General features: G+C 41.3%; 3 protein-coding genes across 5 annotated transcripts; 2 read left to right on the top strand and 1 right to left on the bottom strand.

Annotated features, from left to right (window-relative positions):
- The first annotated feature begins 4,678 nt into the window (after nt 1-4,678).
- On the top strand, nt 4,679-8,591 carry acta1b (actin alpha 1, skeletal muscle b). Its single transcript, XM_053428588.1, has 7 exons — nt 4,679-4,737; nt 5,464-5,600; nt 6,165-6,489; nt 6,831-6,992; nt 7,476-7,667; nt 7,777-7,958; nt 8,089-8,591. The coding sequence occupies exons 2-7, from the start codon at nt 5,472-5,474 to the stop codon at nt 8,230-8,232; spliced, it is 1,134 nt and encodes a 377-aa protein (XP_053284563.1). The 5' UTR covers nt 4,679-4,737; nt 5,464-5,471; the 3' UTR covers nt 8,233-8,591.
- A 1,786-nt stretch (nt 8,592-10,377) lies between these two features.
- Nucleotides 10,378-16,916, top strand: ccsapb (centriole, cilia and spindle-associated protein b). Of its 2 annotated transcripts, XM_053428574.1 has the most exons (6): nt 10,378-10,488; nt 11,106-11,135; nt 12,119-12,466; nt 12,549-12,665; nt 14,155-14,369; nt 14,469-16,916. In XM_053428574.1, exons 3-6 carry the CDS (start codon nt 12,136-12,138, stop codon nt 14,643-14,645), a joined length of 840 nt encoding a protein of 279 aa, XP_053284549.1. In that variant the 5' UTR covers nt 10,378-10,488; nt 11,106-11,135; nt 12,119-12,135; the 3' UTR covers nt 14,646-16,916. The 2 variants fall into 2 exon arrangements, with proteins under 2 accessions (XP_053284549.1, XP_053284543.1); XM_053428568.1 differs by lacking the exon at nt 11,106-11,135 and having other exon boundaries at nt 10,391-10,488.
- A 250-nt stretch (nt 16,917-17,166) lies between these two features.
- On the bottom strand, nt 17,167-24,768 carry rab4a (RAB4a, member RAS oncogene family). 2 transcript variants are annotated; one of them, XR_008339500.1, is made up of 9 exons: nt 24,628-24,768; nt 23,491-23,571; nt 22,843-22,957; nt 21,824-21,886; nt 21,543-21,697; nt 21,159-21,254; nt 20,542-20,687; nt 19,523-19,735; nt 17,167-19,063 (listed from the first exon to the last, which is right to left on the bottom strand). XR_008339500.1 is itself a non-coding variant. In XM_053428550.1 (8 exons), the coding sequence occupies exons 1-7, from the start codon at nt 24,641-24,643 to the stop codon at nt 20,572-20,574; spliced, it is 642 nt and encodes a 213-aa protein (XP_053284525.1). In that variant the 5' UTR covers nt 24,644-24,768; the 3' UTR covers nt 17,167-19,735; nt 20,542-20,571. The 2 variants fall into 2 exon arrangements, 1 of the variants encoding a protein (XP_053284525.1); XM_053428550.1 differs by having other exon boundaries at nt 17,167-19,735.
- Between the last annotated feature and the right edge of the window lie 219 nt (nt 24,769-24,987).

Genomic DNA, 24,987 nt, shown 5'->3' with positions numbered 1-24,987 from the left:
AGGATTCATTTAATTAAAACTTTTTATTTTTGTTTTTAAATTGACATAGTATAAGATATTGTGCAATCAGTAGGTGGTTGAAGTCCTGCCTATTTTAGAGGTTCAGTATCTTGCCAATGACACTTCGGCATGCTGATGGGGAAGGGTGGGGATGAACCGCTAACCTTCTTGTGGAAGAATGACCACTCTACCCCCTAGGCCAAACTGCCCACATGCAAAATCTCTGGTTTATATTCGGTCATCAAATAAATGACATATTCTTCACATCAACTAGCACGAGGAGGGTCACTCATTACTCATAAATCAAATCAAACTTCCGGCCTCCTGAACTTTTACTTTGAAGGTGAGCTGTCTCTCCCCCCCCCCCCCCCCCCCCCCCCCCCCCGGATGTCCTCGTTCAAGTTTAGCTTCTCAGGTTGACTTCCACTTCATGCACAGACCAGGTGAAGCCTCACTACTGCACGAATCTACAGCAACAACAAATCCCTGGATCTTTGCTGCTTAATTTCCAAGCAGTCTGCTGCTGCTTGTTTCCGTCTGATGTCCTGAGACTGCCCCCTGCTGGCGGCTGGGTTCCTCTGCTGCTCTTGTTTAATTTATTTTCCCAAAATCAAATAACAAATCAATTATACATGAATCAAAAGCCATCGTCATATAACATTATTGTTACTAACTAATAACATTATTTTATTTATTCAGAACTTTTGATGAAGTTTTATTTTAAAAAGCGTTTTTTTTATCCCCTATAAAACTAATAGAAATGGTAAGAAGAGGAGCCACAGGGTCGTTGGCCCCATCCAGCTCAAACTCTCATCAACTGTGATTCATGCAGTGTGTCAAGCTGCCAGTAGGTGGTGCTGCTCGACTACCACAAAGGCCCGGCCCAGGAAATGTTCCACTGGTCACCACTAGTTCCTGGGATCAATGTTCATTCAGTCATTCATACCTAAATAAAACCTGGTTGTAATGGTGTTTATTTAGCCGGCAGCATGTTGTGTTGACTTTGCAGTGAACTTTTCTCCTGCACGGTGTCCAATCAGCTGCCACCGGATCCAGTACATGAGTGTGATCTACTGATTTATATCATATATAATGTAAATATAAATGTGGGGCAGGTTAAGAGATTCATCCAGTAAACATCAACAAGGTTTTTAAATCCGATTTTTTTAATCTTCATATGAAATCAAACAGAACACGCACACGATGCAAAGCTGTGCCGTAAAACCCCTCTGACATAAAACCTTCAAATATTTGATGAACTCTGGCCCATTTCTGTCATGTTTATGAATCTCTTTTCACTTATACAGTTGGATCTGTATGATGATCCAACTTCTCTTGCTCCTTCAGTTCCAGTCACATTCTTCCTCTAAGCTCAGCAGAGGCAGCAGTTGTGCTCCTGTCCTGCAGAGGACGACTGGTCCCAGCTGACCAGGTGCTGTCCAGCCCTGCATGGTGTTTCTAATTCCAGCTCCATGTGCTTCAGCTCCCCTCACTTTTCACTGTACCCTGGGCTATTTGGGGAACTGGAGGAAAAGTTCTCACCCTCTTTGGCCTCACAATATTCTTTGTTCATTTATCACTTGAAGACGTTACATGGAGCCTTATTTGTTCGTGTAATAGGAGCAAAAAATATTATTGCATAACATTACATATCTTTTTGCTGAAGCTTTTATCCAAAACAACTTCCACTATGTGAATTGAACCATGAGGGTACAAACACTTTAATCTTTGCAAATTCATGTTGGAGTTTGGATTGGCTCAACATGCCACATTACCATGGTTTGCTAAAAAACATGCAGAGCAACATGAGGAGAACATCTTAAACTCCTGAAATAAGACACATCCAACTTTAAGACTGATTCTGAGTGATCAGGGACCATGCTCCCAGCTCTGGCTGTCTGCCCTATGTAAACACTATCCACCTCCAGTGTTTACTACCCATTAAACCAAGGGACTTCTACGGCAAATTAAGACAAAATGCATTTGTGCTTTTCTGAGAAATTTGGTTTGTGTTCACACAGGATGGAATGTGTTCATCTTCAATCTGAGTGAGAGACAGCGGTGCACGCTGAGGATGGAACTAGAATTTGTCAGCACATCAGTTACAAAGATAAGGGAAAACAGGAATCGATTAAACAGCTGATATTCAATCGATTTGCTGAGTTTTACCTGTGCAACAACCTCCACATGATCCTCAGTCATTCTTCACTGCAACAGCACAGATAACAAACTCAGCTCAACTCAATCCTGATTGTTCTCTCTTCCAGATGCAGAACATTGACTGTCTGTGTTGCCACCACACTTTAAAAGGTTGAACACTGACCTAGAGCTAGATTATTGGTTACAGCTATGATGAATGTCCGAGCTTGTGCCATTCTTACACTTTCCCTGACACTCTCACCCTCTGTGCTGCATGAGTCCTGGACGTTCTCTCTGATAGTGCTGGCTGAAAAATTATCTATCTGAAAAGCTGCTATGCCCTGACCCAAAAAACTCCCTTCGTCTCCACCTGTCCACCTCTTCTTCTTTTCAAATCTACTGGCTGAAAGGATCTCTCTGCCTCCACCAAAACATCTATGAATCAAGAACTACCCTCTTCTATCCAGAGTCTTCAGCTGCCTTAGACACACTAAACTCATGTTGTCGACCACCTGCCGCACACGCCCTTCACCCCCCCCCCCACCAGCCTCTCCGGGAGAAGTCTCACTACTCTCCTCCCCCTCGGTCCCTCTGACCTCTCCTCACCTCCTTGCTCGTTTACCCTCCCTCTCTCGGTCCCAGCCAACGGCCAGCCCCTTTACATTTTAGGCGTTTCACACAGCCCTCGGATCCAGAATGGTTCACAACAAGTGCATAAAAGTAGCTCAACCTTGCTCTGCCGCCCCTCCCACTGACACACACACACCATTCTCAATCTGTATTTACTCTCGTCCCCCAAGTCTTCGAAGATATCCCTCCCTCCCTCTCTCTTCTTATCCCATATTTTTATGGACGTATCAATAAATGAACCCTATAGGAATTAACACCACCACCGTTAAAAGAAATTTGTGTACACTGAATTTCAGGTGCAGGGAGTCTATTGAAAACCTGCAGGACTTGCATTAATGCAACTTAGCATTTCTCCTCAATTATAGTAATGTAACCTGATTTAGGACGAGTTCCAAATATGGCTTTCCATGTATTTAACATGGACAGATAACATGCCATAATCATTCATGTGCAATCCACAGTGATACATTCTGTTGCTGCTATAAGGAGAATCCAGGTCATGACACGCCATACTGTTCATGTTAACATGTGCCTGGTCCTTTGTGAGCACGGCTTTAGTTCAGGACATGCAAGGACAATTTGGCACCGTTTGATTGATTTTTCATTAAGCTTGAGAATTCCTAACTTCTGTGCTTCTGCTCATTTAACTTCCCAAACATTTACCTGCTTTTCTTTACCTCTTCACACTTATCTGTCTGTTTCTCCACACTTCCGTCTATTCCTCCGCTTTTCCTCTCTTTTATCTAACTTTATTAGAAACCTACTCTTCCCCTCTCCTGCTGGTGTCAACACACAGCAAACATAGTGCATGGACACATGTACATTCACTGGGTTCCTTCCTCCATTTGTCCAGCCACATGCACAGCAGCTCCCCTCCACCGTTAGAGTTATTATTAATCCAACTGCTCCTGTGACAGAGCAGAGGAGGCGGGTAAGGTTTCAGCTGTTGGCTGTTTCTGCGATTCTCTCCTTATTCATTCAATCGGCTTCTGACAGAGCTGTGTGAACACATGAGGTCTGCACAGCGGCAGATTTTTAATTACTACTCTGTATGTGCAAAGAAAAGAAGAAGAATACAGAACTATTGTGTGTGCAAGTGCAGAGATACACTTCAGTGCATACACACTATTAATCTTTACGATTTATTATGATATGTCATTCATTTATGATGACAAATGCACACATGATATAGATGCAAAACCCCTTGTTTTAATCATGAATTCATATTGTGTTCATCTTTTAATCGGGTTATAACATTTAATGCAATCAACCATAGAGAACAACTTGATTTATTTTACTGAAATTAAGTATCAACACAGAGAATGTGACTGCTCAGCTTTAGTGGACTGATGTTAAGTAATATTGCACTGATCTCCATTGTGAGGATTGAACTCTTAATTGGCATTTAATGGCTGCAGCTCAGCTCCTGTGTGCCCTGTCAGTCCTGGCTCTCGCTGGGTCCTAAATCTGTTCAGATGAGAGCAGCAATTTCCCATTTTAAGGCTCGATGGAGCCGAGTAGCAGCAAATCTGTAACCCTGCTTGGGAGCAACTGTCTCCCCTAGAAACCCCAAGTGGCTCCCGCGCTCCTTTTACGGCCCTCGAGGTGGGACCGCGAGGATCGATGGGAGGTCAAAGCGACAGTTCCATATATGGCGCGCGCCCTCTCCTCGTCGGGCGCGCGCAGCGTCACTCCTCATGCCCCCTCTACCGATGCCCGATGGACGAGGGCACCCGTCCTCCCACCCTGAGGCGCGCCTCCATGCTGCTCCCCCGCCCACCCACTCCTCACCCTCGGCCTGTCAGCATCCTAATATGGCAGAGGGTCGGGATGGGGGCCAGTCCTGAGGTTTGTGAATGGTGGAGCTCGGGTATAAAAGGTGGACGAGCTGCTACAGAAGACCGTAGCTGGTTCAGCAGTAGCACTGGTTGGGTCTTTCACTCCGAAGCCGCAGACACACTCCCTAAGGTAAGACCCTGAGACCGGCCTCTTCTGAAGCCACTCATCCACACTGGGATAGCAGACTTTAGGCCTTTACCTGAGCACCACTACAGCATCTACTGGAGCAGGAGTCAGACAGGACCTGACCAAGGGCAGCTCCACTGGAAGAGAGGCTAAGAGAGGGCTGAGGACTGGGAGAGGAGGCCGAGAGGAGAAGCTTTTATCTAAAGTTCTAGAAACTTAAAAAAGATAAAGTAATAAATAGATAAAGCAGATAGAGTAGATCAATCTGATTCACCAGCTTCACAGGTGTTAACATTAAATCTGAAAAGATGCTGATGCTGCAATGCGCAATCAGACCAATTGAAAAACTGAAAGATGATGCTTGTAGATTTATTTGAATTAGAATTTGATTAATTGAATAACGAAAATGTAAATAACAAGAATGTATTTCAGTCATGAGTTATCTAAAGGAAACCCGCTTAGTTCCATATTTAAATGTGAGTGTGTAGATGTATACAGGTTTTCTAGGAACGGCTTTGTGTCGGTGCGTAATGGAGGCATTTTGCGCAAAGCACAGACCTGATCATGAACATGCTCCAGTAGATGATACAGTTGTTTTTTCGTTTTTTAGTCTGTTTTAAAAAACAATCCAGTGTGCGTTTACAAGAAACCAAGATTTAATTTGGAAGTCATTTTTGTCACATACAGTATCTCCATGTTAATCTTTCTTCTCCATATCCTCTCCAACAGAAGCCATCATGTGTGACGACGAAGAAACTACCGCCCTTGTGTGCGACAACGGCTCCGGCCTTGTCAAGGCTGGGTTCGCCGGAGACGATGCCCCCAGGGCAGTGTTCCCCTCCATCGTCGGCCGCCCCCGTCACCAGGTAAACAGCGAGGAAATGTCTCATAGGGACAGAGTGTGAGGACAGACTCATTGGAAATACTAAATATGTTATACAAAAATATATTCAAAATGAATCTACATAAAACATAAACCTATAGATAAATAAAATTTGATTTTGTCTCATTTTAAAATAATAAATGAAATATTAATTGGGGCAGTTGTTCTATATTCAGGCAGATTCATCCTATGTGATTAAAGTATTGAACTGGGATGTCATCGCTGTAGGCTGTGTAAAGTTGTGGTGCTATTATTAGTCTACAGGTGACAACAGTGGTGGAATAATAAATCTTCAGCCATGTAATTCTGGCTCCTGCTGCTATGTGGCCTTTGCTACTCAGAGACTAAATTAGTCACAGACGATTTGTCAGTCACACAATTGTTCTCTGTCTGTCTCTATGACGCGTGCTGTAACTTGGCACATTTACAGAATGTTCACCACGCATCTCCAAACCCTTTAATCTGTCCAGACGAGATAATATTTCTATATGGAGTATTTGACGTCCAGGACTGACCTTTCCACCACCTCGCTCTCTCTCCCCTTCAGGGTGTCATGGTCGGTATGGGTCAGAAGGACTCCTACGTCGGCGACGAGGCCCAGAGCAAGAGGGGTATCCTGACTCTGAAGTACCCCATTGAGCACGGTATCATCACCAACTGGGACGACATGGAGAAGATCTGGCATCACACCTTCTACAACGAGTTGAGAGTGGCACCCGAGGAGCACCCCACCCTGCTCACAGAAGCCCCCCTGAACCCCAAGGCCAACAGAGAGAAGATGACCCAGATCATGTTTGAGACCTTCAACGTCCCCGCCATGTATGTGGCCATCCAGGCTGTGCTGTCCCTGTACGCTTCCGGCCGTACCACCGGTAAGATTAACAACGACAAACAGCTGCCACTCAGACATAACACATCGAATCAGTCTCCTTTATACCAGGATGCCATATAATTGACTTATACAATTACACAACACATAACTCCACTATTTATGGGGTATTTTTCCCCACTGATTCTATTTTACGCACGACTTTTACGCACAGCACATCGGCCTTTCTGAGTCTACTTATGCCAGTTTATGGCACTTATCGATACATACATCTGAGTGTACAAGTAAATTATCATTCATACACCAGCTATAGCCCCAGACTTATTTAGAAAACATCGTGTCGCCTGTCGATCTTAATCGAACTCCCTCCTTGCCTCTCTTCAGGTATTGTGCTGGATGCTGGTGATGGTGTGACCCACAACGTCCCAGTCTATGAGGGTTACGCCCTGCCCCACGCCATCATGCGTCTGGACCTGGCTGGTCGCGACCTGACCGATTACCTGATGAAGATCCTGACTGAGCGTGGCTACTCTTTCGTGACCACCGGTAAGGAATTCCGCCTAAACTCCAAAAACAATACACCCGAAAAGGAAGAAACGAAACATTTTCTCTTTCCAGACTATCACTTTTAGCAGCACGATTTATTTCCCCCCGAAATAGCATCTGCATATTTATTATAAATTATTATTTTACCAGCAGCTTTGTTATAATAGCTAAACTAAAACTGGCATTAACATGAACTATTGATAGATGTACGCACCACGTTACGGCGGCCGTGCAAAGAGATACAGGGACATTATTTTAGAATGGACCCAATTTATGTGGCCTGTGTGCGCACTGGGCCCGACAAATTGTGATTATCAAAATAATATGTAGTTGTAAACGAGTTATTTTTTCCACTTCAGACATTTCTGTTACTTAGAGTTACTGTTCGGCACAGTGAATCGTATAATCATAACGCACACGTTATTTGTGGCGCTCGGCTCCTCGACACTCTGAGTAATGGTTCATCCACTTGCCCCCCTACAGCTGAGCGTGAGATCGTGCGCGACATCAAGGAGAAGCTTTGCTATGTGGCTCTGGACTTCGAGAACGAGATGGCCACCGCTGCCTCCTCCTCCTCCCTGGAGAAGAGCTACGAGCTTCCCGACGGTCAGGTCATCACCATCGGAAACGAGAGGTTCCGTTGTCCCGAGACCCTGTTCCAGCCTTCCTTTATCGGTACTTAAGACAAACATTTTAATCCTCTCAATCTGTCAAAGAATATGAAAATACAGCTCGATGCCAACACCTGCCGCTCTCTGACAACTTGTCCCTCTCACCTGACTAGGAATGGAGTCTGCTGGTATCCATGAGACCGCCTACAACAGCATCATGAAGTGCGACATTGACATCCGTAAGGATCTGTACGCCAACAATGTGCTCTCCGGTGGTACCACCATGTACCCTGGTATTGCTGACCGTATGCAGAAGGAGATCACTGCTCTGGCCCCCAGCACCATGAAGATCAAGGTACTTGAACCAAACTATGAGAACAAAAACTAGTTTGTACGCAAGCTGTAATGTTTTACGCAAATTGACAATGTCGCACATGAAGATGCAATCACTAATTCTCTCTCTCCTCCTCCTTCTCCTCCTTCAGATCATTGCTCCCCCAGAGAGGAAATACTCCGTCTGGATCGGTGGCTCCATCCTGGCTTCCCTGTCCACCTTCCAGCAGATGTGGATCTCCAAGCAGGAGTACGACGAGGCAGGTCCCAGCATCGTCCACAGGAAGTGCTTCTAAATCCTACATCTCCTTCTCCAGCTTCTCCGCTTTCTTCACCACTATCTCCACCAGCTATCAGGGGATCAAACCGGGTGGACGATCACCCTTTGCGACACAGCAACACTCTGCTGTCAATGGACTGGCAGTCTGCGCTGTTGACATTCATATGCATGTTTTATCACTATAAAATGTGCATATTTTGTAACTGTATGTTGTCTGTGTTGCACGGAGAAAGGCTGTGAAAAACCAACCGCTGAACCATGCAACCACCCGAAAAAACAACTTTAATAAAAAAATAACAACATGTCGCCCAACACATGTGAATGTAAGTGTATATACATATTGATATTTATTAAAGTCCATCATTTGGTATTTTAGACCTTGGCCCCAGTTTTTCTATCAGAAGGAAGATAATGAAAAACAAAAGGTTTGGGGAAATTTACAATTACTGGTATCTGTATGATAACTGGTATTTAAATAGTGACATTTAAAATTGAATATAGATGCAAATACAATCAAATATTTAAATGGTATATTCATCACAAGAACAAAACGGGAAATATTTTTTTCACTGAAATAATCAATTAATTAATCTAAGCCAAGACTTAACTGACTCAGCAACAAGCTCACCTACTGTATGGCACACACCACTGCAACATGAACCAATGAGCTGGGGTCCACAGAGGTGTTGGCAGGGCACCCTGGATAGAGCGCCCACAACGGGTGACAGATAGTGGTAGTGGTGGGGGTCTCTCACTGTCCCACCAGCCCCTGCTGTCAGCTGGGGGGAGGGCTACCAGGTGACAGACTTGTTGGAAAGCGACGCCTCCAAGCTCCGACAGTCGGGAGTTTGACTTGCCAGGAATGTGCCGAGGCAGCAGCAGCATGCAGCTCCTCTTTAGACCCGCAGGATCAGTAGCAGGGACACATGACACCCGGCTCTGAATCCTGTTGAGCTTCCTGACCTGCAGCCCCGTCCTCCCCCCAGACCATCTTTAGACATAATCCAGACCTTGTACAGGAGGGTCATCTCCGCATACAGCCCCTGCCTTATATGCAGAGAAACTCACCTATCAGGGTGTAGGTTAAAAGCACAAAGGGGTGTGTGTCTGCAGGCGAGTCTACATTATCCCACATCACCTCAGTGATCTATTGAGTGGCCTATGATTCACCACCACAGGGTGCAGGTACATGCAGCCTACAAGAGGAACATTTCGGAGACACAAGTGGTCAATGACAGCATCAGAGCGTAATGCAGGCCTCTCCCGGAGGCTCCAAACTGTTTCAGGGAAAGCTCATATGGAAGAGAATACATATGACACCTGTTTCACCAAATAAGCTACCAGAAGACATCACATATAACAAGTACAGATAGTTAAGAGATACACTAGTTTCTGGGAGATGCGCTATTTCCCCTTATACAGAAACTAGGACAGAAACGTTTACTAAAACCAAGGAGGTTATTTTTTCATCTGCATTTGTTTGTTAGTTAGCAGGATTGCTTGGGGGGGGGGGGGGGGGGGGACTGGATGAGGAATTGATCGCTGAAGAACCCATGACATTTTGGTGTGGCTCTTGATCAGGAGGTCAGATACTGGATCTTTTATTTCACTTTCTTTAACCTTTCAACATTTTCACTGATTTCCCAAGGAATTATTCTTGGACTTGATGGGGGGGTTCAAAAATCAGGCCATTACGGGAAGTGAGTGTGTGCAGTTGTCTGGCAGTTTAATTTAATTTAAGGGGACTGTTGGGCCTTGGTGGAGGTGTCTGCTTTACTGAGGAAATATATGTCAAACAGGAGTATTAGGCTTTCTCGGCTCAATTCCTCCGTGGGATTCAAATTGCATTATCATGGAGCCATCAAGGAATTGACCAAAACCTAAGCAAGTAAATTAAGAGAGAAGAAAGGGGCAACGTTCTCCCAGTTTCTTGTGAGAGGAGGCCCACTGTCCCTGAAGCATGAGCAATAAATGCAACCATTGTGTGTATTGATCCTGAGCGGGAATCAGTCTAAACACAATTAACTAATCTGTTTTATTAAGCCCCTTCTCCCTCTAATGGAAATCGCTATCAGCCCTGACTGCATTTCTGACGTCCCGGCCCCGGGCCACCTGTTGCAGGCAGAGTGTGTGTGTGGCTTTTTAAAAACGTCTTGGGTGGGCGGGGCTTCGTACTGTGCGTGGATGTGTATGTGTGTGTGTGTTGTGATTCCAGCAGCACCGTGGACGGCCATCTGTTCCGCTGCTCTCCCGTGAAACCCGACTCTCCTGTGTGAGTATATTTACCGGACACTAAATTAGCCTCATGCAGCAGCAGCAGCAGCAGCAGCAGCTCTGAATGTCCGAGGAGCTGTTTGTCCACAGACGATCTATCGTCAACGCGATCTAACGTCTGTACCGAGCTGCGTTTGAGAGACACGGCCGCAAACAGGCGATGTCAGTCCTCCATGTTACCTGATGGTTAACATCTATATCTACTGATAACATGACGAGTGATGTGCAACCACAGATGGATGATTCAACACTGTGGTTGTGTCAAACTGTAATTAGCACGTATGATATCATACAAAATGGCGATTTAATCCCAACTCGTTTTTAAATCGCGGGGGGTGAACCAGCTTGTTGAAGTTAATGCGTGAATATTATGAAAGCTGCAGTGTTTTCAGACACTGACATTTAATTTGTAGGTTTCTACAGTCGCAGATCGCAGCAGCCTATCACAGCGGGAGATGGTTGCTGCGTCATCACGTTCAGGATGTTGTCGCTGCCAGCGCAGTAACGCTCGATGAACTTCACAGCCAGAGGACATTTTACAATAAAACCCGTTTTAATGTCACTGATGAAGAGATCGTGTTTATCCAAACTAAGTGTCTCATCTTTTATCCACAGCCCACAGAGGAGACGCTTCCCCGGAAGAAGGTAGGCGGGTTCTGATATAGCTGCGCTGTCATTGGTTCAAACTGCTTCCACGTTATTGTTTAAATGGTTTAAATGTGTGCGTGTGCGGCTCAGCGGTGAAGTACGTTACTTCTTTAGAAACGTTCACAACTTTCACAGTGAAAATATAAAAAATTGTATGTTCACACAGTTTACAATTAACAAATTACACACATTATGCTGAGTACAAACCAGTACACAAGAGAGCTGATAATAACAAGGAACATTTAAATAGACTCATAAATGTAAACAAATTACTACAATTATCAACGCAAAAAAATAAATACATACAAACTGTACCTGTTACGTGAGGTACAAACCAGTACAAAATACAATTCAAACTGGATATACAAATATGTACCTTGTATATATTATATACCCAGTTATGAATGTAAATGAATAAATACAATCATGAATGTATACAAATAAATATATACAAACTGTCCACATTATGTCAGGTACAAACCATTACACAACACAAGAGAGTTGGATTTACAAGATACACAACCCAAAAGAACAAGGGGGACTATAAATAGAAATGAAATAAAGCAATACATAGAAATTGTACTCATTATGTTAGCAATAAAACTGTACACAACACAATATAAGACAGCTGACAATAACAAGGGAAATTACAAATGTAAAAAAAAACTAAACATTACAACTGTGTGGCCTGTGAAATACTGTAAATGTGTCTAAATTTACAATTCCTACATAAGAAATTAGACACCGGTTCATGTGATCTGCTATAACATATTATCACCAGGAAGTGGGTTGTGACACTGCTGAAGGTGGATAACAGTAAAGTATTGTTTAAAAAATATATACGTCTTAGTCCTGCTGTTTATTCTCATTCACTGATCCAAACACCACATCTCCTACCCTCTCGTTACATAGCACATGTTACATAACTTATATTATATAGGCCTGTTATGCATGTTTTTTAAAGCTTTATTGGTTCACAGATCACAGAGTTTAGAAGATGGTGACCAAGAGGATACGCTCGGAGTACATGAAGAAATTCAAAGACCCCAAATGGGAGACCTACACCAAGTGTTATGAGGAGATGCTGAAGTACAGGCTGACACGCCGGCTGCTGGAGCAAACACACAACCCCTGGTTCTGGAGCGGCTCAGACAGTGATTCAGACTCAGCTGGAAGAAGTCCTCCCCCTCCTCCCATTAAAAACCAGGTACAGGATGAAACCGAGCTGGAGGAGTGTCAAGGGGCGAGGACGGACAAACAGCCGGAGCTGCACGACAGCCCTGCAGGGCCTGTACCCAGACTTCACATTCACGAGCAGGAAAATGGAGGTAGCTCTGAGTTTTAAATATGACTGTATAAACATATTGCTGTGTTTGTATGTTACTCTTCAATATGCGTCTCTCTCTTCAGGCTCCCAGCTTGATGGTGTCAAACAGAGGAGAGTACCAGAGGAGGAGAGGGAGGAGCAGAGAGCCAGCAGCAGAGGCAGTAAACACTTAGCAGTTTCCCACAGAGTGCGAGACCAAGGTAATTCTGAGGATATCATATATGTCTGTTGGCCGAGAAATGTAATGGTATATCAAAATAAAGACGCAATATATAATATACTACAATATCATTTTTATATATAATTATTACCTCCACAATGGAGTGATGTTTTCATCTGCAAATGTTTGTTAGTTAGCAGGATTATGCAAAGACTACCAGACAGGACACTAGGAAACTTGATGAAAGGATGCAGTATGGGTTACAGAGGAACCAATTAAGTTTTGGTGTGAATCCAGAAATGATTTGTCTCTTTCTTTAAAGACCGTGTGAAGCAAAATCAGTCATTTATCTCTTAACATACTGTACGTGTCAGTAAGTGATTATTGAAACATGTGAAAGGAACTGCAGTCCCTGGTTCTGTTTGTCGGAGCTGAGTAGCAGCAGCAGAGAGGCGCTGATTTTCTTATGATTTTGAACCTTATTTTTATATACTTGCCAATTTTTTAGAAATCAAATTTGCTTCGGTTGTTGATAACACATTACTCTGTGGTGTGACAAACTCAGAAAATATATTTTCCGTTGCTTTAACATTGCATTTTTCAACATTCATTTCTCAGAGACTTGTGTGTTAATTTAGTTCGGATCCAAATGAAAAATCTGGATCTAGTGGAGTTAATGCGGATTCATTAAGTGTTGTTGGTTTTTTCCCCCTGTTGTATGGAAACTAATAGGGGTTGAGACCTGTAACTTCCACCAATGTGTGGCTGGGAAACATAATGTGACATTGGCTCCCCCTTTTGGAGAAAGAATGCAAAAGGATAATTATCTTCCTTCAGTCAGTATAAACAGTATCTTACTTTATGTATATGTAAACTAATGTAAAGCTTCTTTCAAACGTCCAGTATATGTAGTCCAAAAATAAAGGAACCATATTTTACCTACCAAAACATGCACAGGTACACATGAAAGCAGCAGGAACTAGTTTGTTACTTGGAATTAAATAATCAAGACAACATTCATGAGCTATGTCTCAAACATACGTTGAACTAAACTGCGGTCCCATTATTTAGTATAACTAAATGTAGAGTCTCAGGTTTTGACCATTAGACATCATTCTGTGGGTAACATGCATACAAAAATATCTTTACGCCAAATATGTCATTAGTATTATGAGTTTAGTACCACACTATACACAAACTGTGTGTAAATTTAGACCTGGGAAGGAGAGAGAACCATTTCTCTGTGACCGATATTAAGGCAGATATGACCAATCAAATTCAAAGTCCTCCCAGAGAGTTCCAACTTGTCTAGCTCATATTGTCTTTAATAAGGATCTGAGACACATTTTATTTATATCCCTCACAGTGAAAAACAAAAGTGCGATGATTTAACACTTCAACACCAGATACTCTTGCCTATTTCAATTTATATTTGTATAAACTTCTAGTTCCACAGATTTCTGCTTTGCACACATTTTTGTTTCTTCTGTTTTGGCACATCTGAACATGTAAGTCTTTTCTTTTTAAAGACGCTGGACAGCACCGATCGCAGCAGAGTAAACCTCCCAAATTCTCAAAACAAACGTGGGTCTCCCATCGCGTCAGACCTGCACCTTCACGGCAGCCAAAGGAGGAGAGTAAGGGCAGCAGACACTCTTTCGCTCTGTACGCCTCTGGAGAGAAGCATGCAGACATCGGGGCCATGAAGACGCACAACGTCGGCCCTACAGCTTCGACAACTGAGGTAACGTTCTGTCCTGTTGTACTCAATAACTGTGTGTGACAATGTATGATGTGACTGAACACCACCGAAACTGAAATGTGTATCTTATTTCGCTGGTAGATCCACGAGTCGGCTCTACGCGCTAAGACCAGGCGGGAGGTGGAGCGTCAGATCCAGACCCACAGAGCGGAGCGCCGGAAAGCCAAGTCTGTTGAGCTGGACAAGCCCAGGAAGGTGGTTCAACCTGAGTTCAACCCCTGGATCACTGAGTACATGCGCTGCTTCTCTGCTCGCTAACAATAGGACAGACACACACACACACACACACTCACTGCAGACATGTGTAAGTCAGGACGAATCTAGACAAAAAAGAAAGTGAAGCAATTATTGCCTATCATCGCTGAGGGCTGAGTACACGCTATTGTAGAATAGAGCATTTAATCGTACAAAGGCTTCTGAATGTGCATCACTCTCACATTCATCATGTAAACAGAAAGAACTGGAACATTGAATTTCACAGTGTGGCTTTTTGGACCATGAGTGTCTATTGATCCATCTGTGAATCAATTTAATATCTACATCTAGAAACATCTTACAGGTGAGTTCAGGCTCTTGAAAGATATCATTTGAAAGATGATGTTTAGTTAAGAATGTGTCAACAGGTAATTCGATGAGACAGAACATACATGCAAGTAGATATTTACAGCCATACTTCAATGCAGTCCCTTTAAACGAATACTTTAAACATGGATGTCATGTCTGTTGTGGTCTCGCACAGAGGTAGTGAAGGCACAATGTGTGTATAGATTCAGAGATTAGCTTTCTTTAAAGTCAGATCAAATGGGAACATCGGGGTTGTATGATACGGGACATATTGTGTACGCATATTAACAAAGTCAAACACACTAAAACAAGTTGGCATTCCAAAATATTTTGCGGCACACATTAAGATGGTTTAATCAATCATCGTGTGTGCTGATCAGTAGGTTGGTTGACATGCTGAGATATGTCTGTTTTAAAGTTTTAATAGTCTTCAGATCACTTAATGCTGAAGACTTATAGATTTATCTGTTTGTGTAACAGTTAATTGGTCTTTTCCCACTTGATAGATTGTACACCTCTCAGATACTGCACTGTGTGATAAATACTTTTAAAATAGTGTGCTGACAACACGTGTGTCCTTCTCTTGTGTTGTTGTGTGTGTAATCTCACAACCTGGTGCTAACACGGTCTGAAGAGCTGTGACTTTTAAAGCCACTGGGACGGCTGTGAACAGTGTGTGTGGTGTTGGGGATACTGGTCTTTCTTACAGCTTATTTAGGTTCTTTTCAATACAAAATAATGAACTAAATTATTTAAAGATAAATGATCTAACTCTAATTATTAGTGAAAATGATTCAGAGCCAGAGTTGAATCAATACAAAGTTGGATGTAAAGCCAAAGTCTAAATGACCTCATATCAGAACTGCTATTATAAATATAATAGTAATAACATGGGCACGTTACTAATGCTAACTAAAGCATGACCAAACCAAACAGCACTTTGACACTTAGTCACCTTTCTTAAATTACATTTGTACATTTTCTGAACGAGCTTCAGGTTTTCATGTAATGTCTTTTAACTCTCTGCAAATGTTTATGTGAAAGTGATGAAGATAAATGTTATTTGTATGTAAACGAGGGACTGAACAGCATTTTAACCCTTCGTGTAACAGATCAGATCTTTTCATGAATATTGAGACAATGAGAAAATCAGATCCGACAAACCGGGATCAAATCTGCTCTGTGCCAAATATAAACAATTTCTTTACAATTTACAACTCTAGTTATTTATGTTCTGATCTGACTGTTGCACAGAGGAAAAGGAAAGGAGAGAACTTGAGGCCTGTGCTTCACATTAAGAAATTTATTATTTTTCTGTTTTGTTGTTGCAGCTCTGAGTTCAGTATTACACGACCTTTTTTGCTTTGTAATCATTTAATTTCTTTGTTTTGTTGTAATATAGATGAGACGTGACTTTTCGTGCAATATTCTTCCATTTTAAAGAACTGCGAGCCAGTGTGGTTTTCAGAGGTGCACATTGACAATCTGAGGGAAATAGGTTAGTAAATAACTAGTTTACTTCATTGGTTTGTTAATTAGACCAAACTTTGTAGATGAGATCCTGTTTATACTGTAGAGGGATTTTAATACTTACCTTATTTTCCAGGGTTTACTTGGTTATCCACAAAGCATGACTATTCCTTTCAAGCAGGACATTGTCGTACATTCATAAATAGGTCATACCAAATGATTGTCCTACTGCAGAAAGTCGAATCAGAGGTCATGAAGAAGAATCGATTGAATAGATGATATAAGACACCAGAAGTCCAGTGAACAGTCTGGTTTTATCTAATTTCTAATATAATCGAATGGCAACTACAATATTGTAACCCCATAATACCCTTTCTGTTCTTTTTTTAGCTTTTTAACATAATTTACGTACATAAAGAAAATTATGTAGATGACAACTGTTGAGGTCAAATGATGATGTGATGTAAAGCTTTTAATAAATCCATTTTCTGTCAATCTGCTAAATTCTCAACTCCTTGGATTAAATCTCTTTGAAGAACGTTTAGCATCAATAATGTAAGAGAGCATCTTCACAAATGTGTCTCACTGCACAAAATCATACATTAAATATACATGATGATTAGCTTGTGTTAATCTACTAATTTTATCTGCCACTGCATCCTGTATTCAGTCCATTACAATTGTAAAAGAGTCTTTACAGAAGTCTTTCCTTTTTTGGGGTCCAAGAATTCAAGGAAAATCTGCCTTTCAAAGAAAATGCTTTATTTATAGTCTTTTTATTTTAAAAACATATGATTTTATTATACACAATAAATAAAAAATCCATGATATTCATAATGACGAGAAAAACGTACGTACGTGAATTTAGACAATGGACTTGATGACATAAACATCAGATGTCAACCTGCTGTCGAACACTCCAGGATATTCTAACCAGAAATATACTTTTATTGTTTGAAGTGAAACTCAACTAAAAGTAAAATGCATTTTTTGGGGGGGAAAAAAAAAAAATACATTAAATATATGTAACGAATGGATACAGTTATGAAAAAGACACAGGTTTTTTGTTGAGAGTTTTGTGTTGTTAAAACATTTTTTAAGTTTAAAATATGAGACAAAGTATCTTTGGAGACAAATAATATTCAAGCACACGTAAATTCACACCTCAGCTAAAATCATTCATTAACTATTTACTGACAGCTAGCAGCAACAACTCATGCATCCATGTAAACAGGCAACATGTACTGTGTCATTGTAGTAGACCAGTCATTAGTCAAAAGCAGGAATGTCCTAATACCGACACGAGGATCTGAAGTGTCTCCGATACTGTTGAGAATCAGTGAGAAAACAAATCTTTGAACCAGTCTGATACCAAGTCTTTAAAGTAGATTAATATCAACCAGATAAAACTATAATTTCCTTTTCCCAGAAATTATGACTTCTTTACGGTCCCAAAACAACAGTTACACTTTTCTGCAACTGGTAAGTACTTTAATAGAGTTGAAAAGAAGATAGGATTTCGATTAGTGCAGCCAGAGAGATATAAAATGTCAGTTGGCAGTATTTCACACTGGAAAGGCCGACAAGTAAAATGGTGATGTGTACCATATGCAAGACTTAAGTTTTAGGGGTGGTTCTACCTAAATAAGTCATTTATTTTATATAAAGTGAGGCTGCACTTTAACAGTTATTTTAAGAAAATAATTGTTATGCATTCAGTGTTTCCCCTTTAATTATATGGACTTTGGTGGCCCACCATATTCTAATCGTCCCACCACAGATTCATAATGATCCAAACTATTTTGGACACCTCTCATGAAAACATCAAAGACGTCGAACTTGGAGTGTACATTGCTATTTGCAGTGCTATACGCCTGCATTCATTTAATTTGGTTTTTAAATGCGCTGGTATCAGATCTGTTCTCAGTATTGGCCAATTTCACAAAGTCCAGCCGGCAGAATCAGTACCAGGAATGAAAAATGGTATCAGAACATTTCTAGTTAAAACTTGAGTCCTTTGGTGTTACACACGGTCATTTAACAGTTCAATACTGAATATGCCTTTGAGAATTAAGAGTGGACATTTATTTTTTACCAGTAGAAATTTTTTAAATGCAATGAAATAGATAAACAATTGCTCAGATCATTTCAGGTTGCATCTGTCTCTTTTCTTAATAAATCTATGAACTTGAAGATAAAACAGACTTTTAACACATAAACATGTTTGTCCATAGTGTTATCCACATCAACTTGGCTCAATTACATAAAAACATAAATGCTGCATACAGTAGTGTCCATGTATACTGCTCACAAGTTCCCAGGGTAATGTAGAGTAACATGATAATAATACATTGGTGCATAAACCCAATACTGGATATGATATCTAACTTCATATACATATAATATCTCTTCATAATGAAATACTCTGATATTCTGTTTGAGAAAACATGCGTCAATCTCTATTTACAGATACACTGCACAGTGTGTAAGATGCTGCAGGGAGACAGGAGGAGAGAGAGGCAGAGAGAGGTAACAGAGGGCATCATGGGTAGGAAACCAAATGGCAAGAAAGGTTGGCATGGAGGGCACGAGGATAGGTTAACTGATGACATGTATTTTGTCCTCTGAGTTGCCGAGGGGAACTAAAGTGGGAGAGAAAGTACAGAAGAAGGGAAGTGAAATGGTCATACAGGAAGTGCAAAATGTATGATCACAGGTGAGCAGGAAGTTGGCAAGCAATCAGAGCAGGCAGATGGAGAAAGAGGGAAGTAGTTGCAACAGTTCAACGGTTTTCTTAAATATGTTTTCTGAGTGTGTGAGTGTGAAGCTAAAGCCAGGAGGTGCCAACAGCTTGAAAGTTAATCACTATTTTACATATGTGCAGCTGGACACAAATTGTCTTTACTTCGAGAGAGAATGGGACGTAATGAAAAGACAACAGTGTGGTCCATTGGGAGGAGAGCAGGGGAGGGAGGATCAGTAGACAGTTAGGAAAGGGAGAAAGGTTACATGTCAGTAGTTCACATCCTGATTGGAGGGTTGGGTGAGGGGGTTTGGCCCAATAGTGGAGCAGGTTGTTGGAAGGGATGGTCTCTGGTTACCTTGGAGATGCTCAGAGGTCTTAATAGGGGCGTGGATCTCTTGCAGTTGCAGGCCATGAAAACAAAGGTTCTGAAGGTTCTCAGAGGTCCGTACGAAGGTCAAAGGTCAGAGAGGAATCACCAGCACCGCAACCTGAACCCGGGACCTTATGGTTCCTTGTGGCTGTTCTTCACCTGGTCTTCACAAACCTGTCTGAACCACTCTAAACCAGACTATAAACACACACGCACACATTCATCACATGGGCAGAGAGAAGAGAGGTTGCCACTTAATACCAGCTAATTCAAGATGCTAAGGTGGTACAGTCAGTCAGGAGAGTGAAACTGAAAACAGGCTGGCATCTACTACAGAACAATGATCCAAAGCTGACTTCAAAATCCACAAGCTGGAGCTGTTGGAACGGCCCCTGCAGCCCCCTGATCTGTACATCAATGAAGATCTGTGGGTGCGTATCCCACCTACTGTGTGTGCCCTAAAAATATCTCTTGTGAAGAGATCTGCAGGAAGAGTGGGCGATCAATTCCTAAGTCAAGTTTTTCTGTTATTTTTCCTATCTACATGAATACAAAATGTGTAGATCACAGTTTTAAAAAGCAATGTTGGGGGGAGAATAAGCAAATGAGTCAAACTGAAATGTCCAAATACACATCAATACATTTGTCTTAAAGTTGTCAGTTTAGTTAGTTCGTATCACATCGATGTATGTCTAAGTGTATTTTTCCTTTGGTGTTAGTCTTGGTTGGGGTGAAACATCACAAAGGAATTTGTAAATAATTTAAATGTATTTTTGTCCAAAGCAAAATGCTCTTAAAACCCCTCAACTCTCAATCTCAATTCAGATTGTGAACATGTGTGAGTGACGAGACGAGTGCCAAGAGTATGGACGACATTGAGTATCTGAGTGAAGAGGGCATCTGAGCACTGAGAGCAATGAGCAGAACGTCCAGTTTCATAAATTCGCATCATCATCTTATTATGCAAAGAACGCTTAAATACACTGATTCTCTGGCTCCTTTACCTTGTGTGTGTATGTTACAGGGCAGGTCCACTAGCAGCCACACTCCTGGGTGCCCTGCGGCTGAGCACGACGAGGAGAGCGGAGCTGTCGTAACGCAGCGTCACCGTACTGGATTCCTGAGCCCATCCTCTCTGGGTCCAGCTCTCCTGGAATTAAGAGACGAAATCAGTGAGGAGACAGATGATCACCAGCTCTTAATAATGGTTTATTTAAATAGTGCTCAGCTTGCCATTCAAGTTGTGGTGAATATATATATATTTATGTAATACAAAAACACTTGGACAATGTAGGTGTAAGTATAAAATACAGGTGCGCCACATTTTCCCTCCACTACATCCCTTTGTCCCACTGTAGAACTGTGAAGTGATCTGGCCCTCACTCTTCCACTCTCCTCCGCTGATCAGATTTCTATTTATCTTCAGGTTCTCCAGGAGAAATGCTCCAGCTCAGTGTCTGCTCATTGTTTAGGACTGTGAGTGTTGGAGATATAATTTGTTTAAAAAAAGATCATAACACTGCTACAGTGTCTGCAGTCATACATAAGCCCACCTTGTTGGTCCTCTTAGGATAAGGAAGGATTCAGGGTCGGGGTTATGGGCAAGGATCAGAGATCTTACCTGACTCAATCTTGTTGAGAATTTTCCGAGCACACTGGACAAAAGCCTCTTCAACGTTCTCCCCTGTTAGAGCACTGGTCTCCAGGAACATCAGCTCTGAAACACACACACACACAGATACAGTATTTTAGTAATTTGTCATCTTAGCAGTACAGCCATTTTCTTTTGACCACAAGAAAAAGGGTTTTCTAAGTAGAATGGCACTCAGTCGAGCACAAACCTCCACCAGGGGCCAACAGCCCTTAAATTCCATCCAACTGAATCACACACACTCAAAGATATCAGCTATTTCAATTTTCTTGATTCTTTTTCAATGAGATCCCTGAATTTTCCCTGGGAAAACCACTCAAACTGAACCATTTGATCACAACCTGTTGGTCCTACCGTTCTCCTGAGCAAAACGCGACGCCTCCAGGAAGGTGACCTCTCTGTCAGCGTCCAGGTCTTTCTTGTTTCCACACAGGATGATTACAATGTTCTGACTGGCCAGCATCCTGGCATCGCTCAGCCATGTGGTCAGAGCATTGTACGTCTCTCGACTTCAGTGGGGACAGAGACAGGGAGAAGACGCACAGGTTACAATTTAGAAAGGAAATCTGAAGAGACTAATACGAAATAACAAGAGACCAGATATTGAGGTGATCTGAAACCAATCATTGTTTTACCTGGTGATATCATACACCAACAGGGCTCCTGCTGCTCCTCTGTAGTAACTCCTGGTTACAGACCTGACACACACACAAAGGTCAATAGGCTAAGTCAAGACATAATATGTGATGACTTAATTTCATCTCAAGTCCATAATTTGGATTAAGTGTTTCCCAAATCTATTCAATCATTGCCTTATTGGAAGCACAAAAAAACTTATGAAACTGTTTCAGCAACTACTGCAAAACAATATACAGCAAATTAATGAAATTAGTTACACGTCTGATAAGTCAAAACTATTGAGGAATTTTTGACCATCCTCACACATTACTGTATATCCCACTATATATTATGTATATATAGGGTATTTTACAATATACCTGTACAGTATTAAGAGAAGAGTGCCTGGCTAATTCCACAGATACTCCCCTCTCTCTCTAAGCAGTACCAAAGGTCAGGTTATAGATAAAGGACCAACCAGCAGTACATTGTAGTGTCTACGCTCAGGGACTTTAATGTCTAACTCAGATACCCCAGACAGAGAGGCACCAACTTGAACTCTCATGCGTATTTCATCAGTGGCAAGACGTAAGGACACAATATGATCTACCTGTCCAATAGAATGCGAACACCTACATGTAACATAGAGAGTGACAGCATTCTAGCAATTCTTGGATGTGCTGTTGGAATGGGTGATGCAAGTAGAGGGAGAAATATTGAGAGGCTGTGGGAGACATCTTCAGACTGGGGGTGACACTTGCTCATGTTACTCTGTTAGCGTTAGTATGTTGTTGCACCTTCTGGTCTCCTTGATGCATCAAGTCTACATCAAAATATTCTGTATAAAACATCAGCTGCTGCCTGAGTTCTCCTTTCACCAGCTTCCAGAAAACTCCCATAACAACCATGTGCTCTGTGAAAACAATCTATGCACTTTAAGCTTCACTCCACTTTTTCTCCCAGGTGATGTGAAGGTAAAGGATTTCATTTTCCAGCTGGACATAGAACCTGAACATATATTTGACATTTCTCCTACCTGAACCTTTCTTGTCCTGCAGTATCCCAAATCTGCAGTTTGACCATTTTATTGACCACGCTGATGATCTTTGAACCAAATTCCACTCCGATTGTGTGGTTGGATTCATCTTTAACTGGAAAAACAAAACAAAATGGGGAATCATGTCTTTATTCAAATTTAATTGCAGGGGATAGTTTGGTGATCGTGTACTATTACAATAAAATAAGCACTGAACATTACATTAAATATAATATTGGACTTATAACATCTGTGTGTTACTTGTTTAAGTTCTATATCATGTCTATATCATCGAGTCTGACTGATTTATTGGTTTTCAATTCAGGGGTATGACTTGTTTCCATCATATCATTTATGTTTTCTGGGTTGAAAAGGTTTATATATTACATAAAAGATATGCATTTATGTTTACATTTGAAATTATAAAAATATGTGTTTACTATTTTAATTCAAGTTCTAAATTTTGGGTAAAATTGATCCTTTTTAGTTAGTCATTTATGATTAAGTTTATTAAAATTCAGAAAATTTAAATTTTCAGGATTTTGAGAATGCTAATACATATTGACAAGCTAGTACTATAGGATAACACTTATATTAGAAGTCAGAGAACCTGAATAATGAGAAACGTGTTGAATCGTTGTAACTTACACCGCTTCTCAATGAACTGGTGCAGCAGACAGGATTTGCCTGTTCCAGCATTTCCAATCACCAGGAACTTAAACAGGAAATCTGAGGAGGGAGCACAGAAACCATGATAGATATAAAGACCAAATAAAAACATATAATGTGTGTTATATCACAGCAGTCATCATTAACTGTATTGATATTAAGTAAATTGTGACAGTAAGCATTTTTACACTGTGATAATATATAATTTACACTCAGATGATATGTAGTTATACTCTGATTGTATGTAGTTTACACTGTGATTATATGTAGTTGACACTCTGATAACATGTAGTTAACATTGATCAAATATGTAGTTCTCACTCTGGTAATATGTAGTTTACAGGATGATAACATGTAGTTCTCATTCTGATTATATGTAGTTTATACTCTGATGATATGTAGTTCACACTCTGATTATATGTAGTTTACAATGTGATTATATGTAGTTTACACTGAGATAATATGTAGTTTACCCTCTGATAACATGTAGTTTACAATGATAAGATATGTAGTTCACACTCTCGTAATATGTAGTTTACAGGATGATAACATGTAGTTCACATTCTGATTATATGTAGTTTATACTCTGATAATATGTAGCTGACACTGTGATAATATGTAGTTGACACTCTGATAACATGTAGTTTACACTGATAAAATATGTAGTTCACACTCTGATTGTATGTACTTTAGACTCTGGTTGTATGTAGTTTACAGTCTGGTTATATGTCGTTTACAAGATGATAACATGAAGTTCACACTGATGATATTACGTAGTTTACACTGTGACAATATGTAGTTTACAGGATGCGCAGCTCAGTCACACATTCGCAGTAGCTCCATCTTCCCTGGTTCCAGTTTCCTGCTCATCCCGTTAACCTCCGCAGGGATTCACAATCTTATAAAGTAGTAATTACTCTGCACAGCCACTGAATCTCCTGAGTCCATTTTATCGCACTGACACGACATTTAAAGGCCATGAGCCTCCACCAGCAGCTCCATTAGCCTGATCTCTGTTGACGATGAGATAACCCCTCTCGACCCACCTGCCTCCTTCCCATCTGTGGCTAACTGGGATGCTGACGGTGGTTTGCCCGGGGGAAGCGGACCTCTTACCGTAAGACTCCGACATCGCCCCGGTGTCGGTTTGACGGTGAAAGAGAAGTAATCGAGGAATAGCAGTTGACAGATGGTTCGCTAGCTAAGTAAATGAAAATACTCTGCTGATGGTTTCCGCGGATTCCAGCAGATTTTGCCCCTCCGACTTACCGTAGGTGATTTGCCGTTTTCAAAATAAAAGCCCGAACATTGTGATGTCTCAAAACGGCCGCTGTTGAACGAGATTTAGGTCTTTAGAAACTTTATATTGCAAGACTTTCATTAATTATTTGAGACTATACTTTTTTAAAGATAATATTGAAATGACCAAAGAACATACTGAATACATTTAGAATAAACACATATCTAGACAATTCC

The sequence above is a fragment of the Pleuronectes platessa genome, chromosome 1 (assembly GCF_947347685.1).
Source record: "Pleuronectes platessa chromosome 1, fPlePla1.1, whole genome shotgun sequence".
In the NCBI taxonomy this organism is placed as follows: Eukaryota; Metazoa; Chordata; class Actinopteri; order Pleuronectiformes; family Pleuronectidae; genus Pleuronectes; species Pleuronectes platessa.
This window is presented reverse-complemented; position numbering and strand designations above follow the sequence as displayed.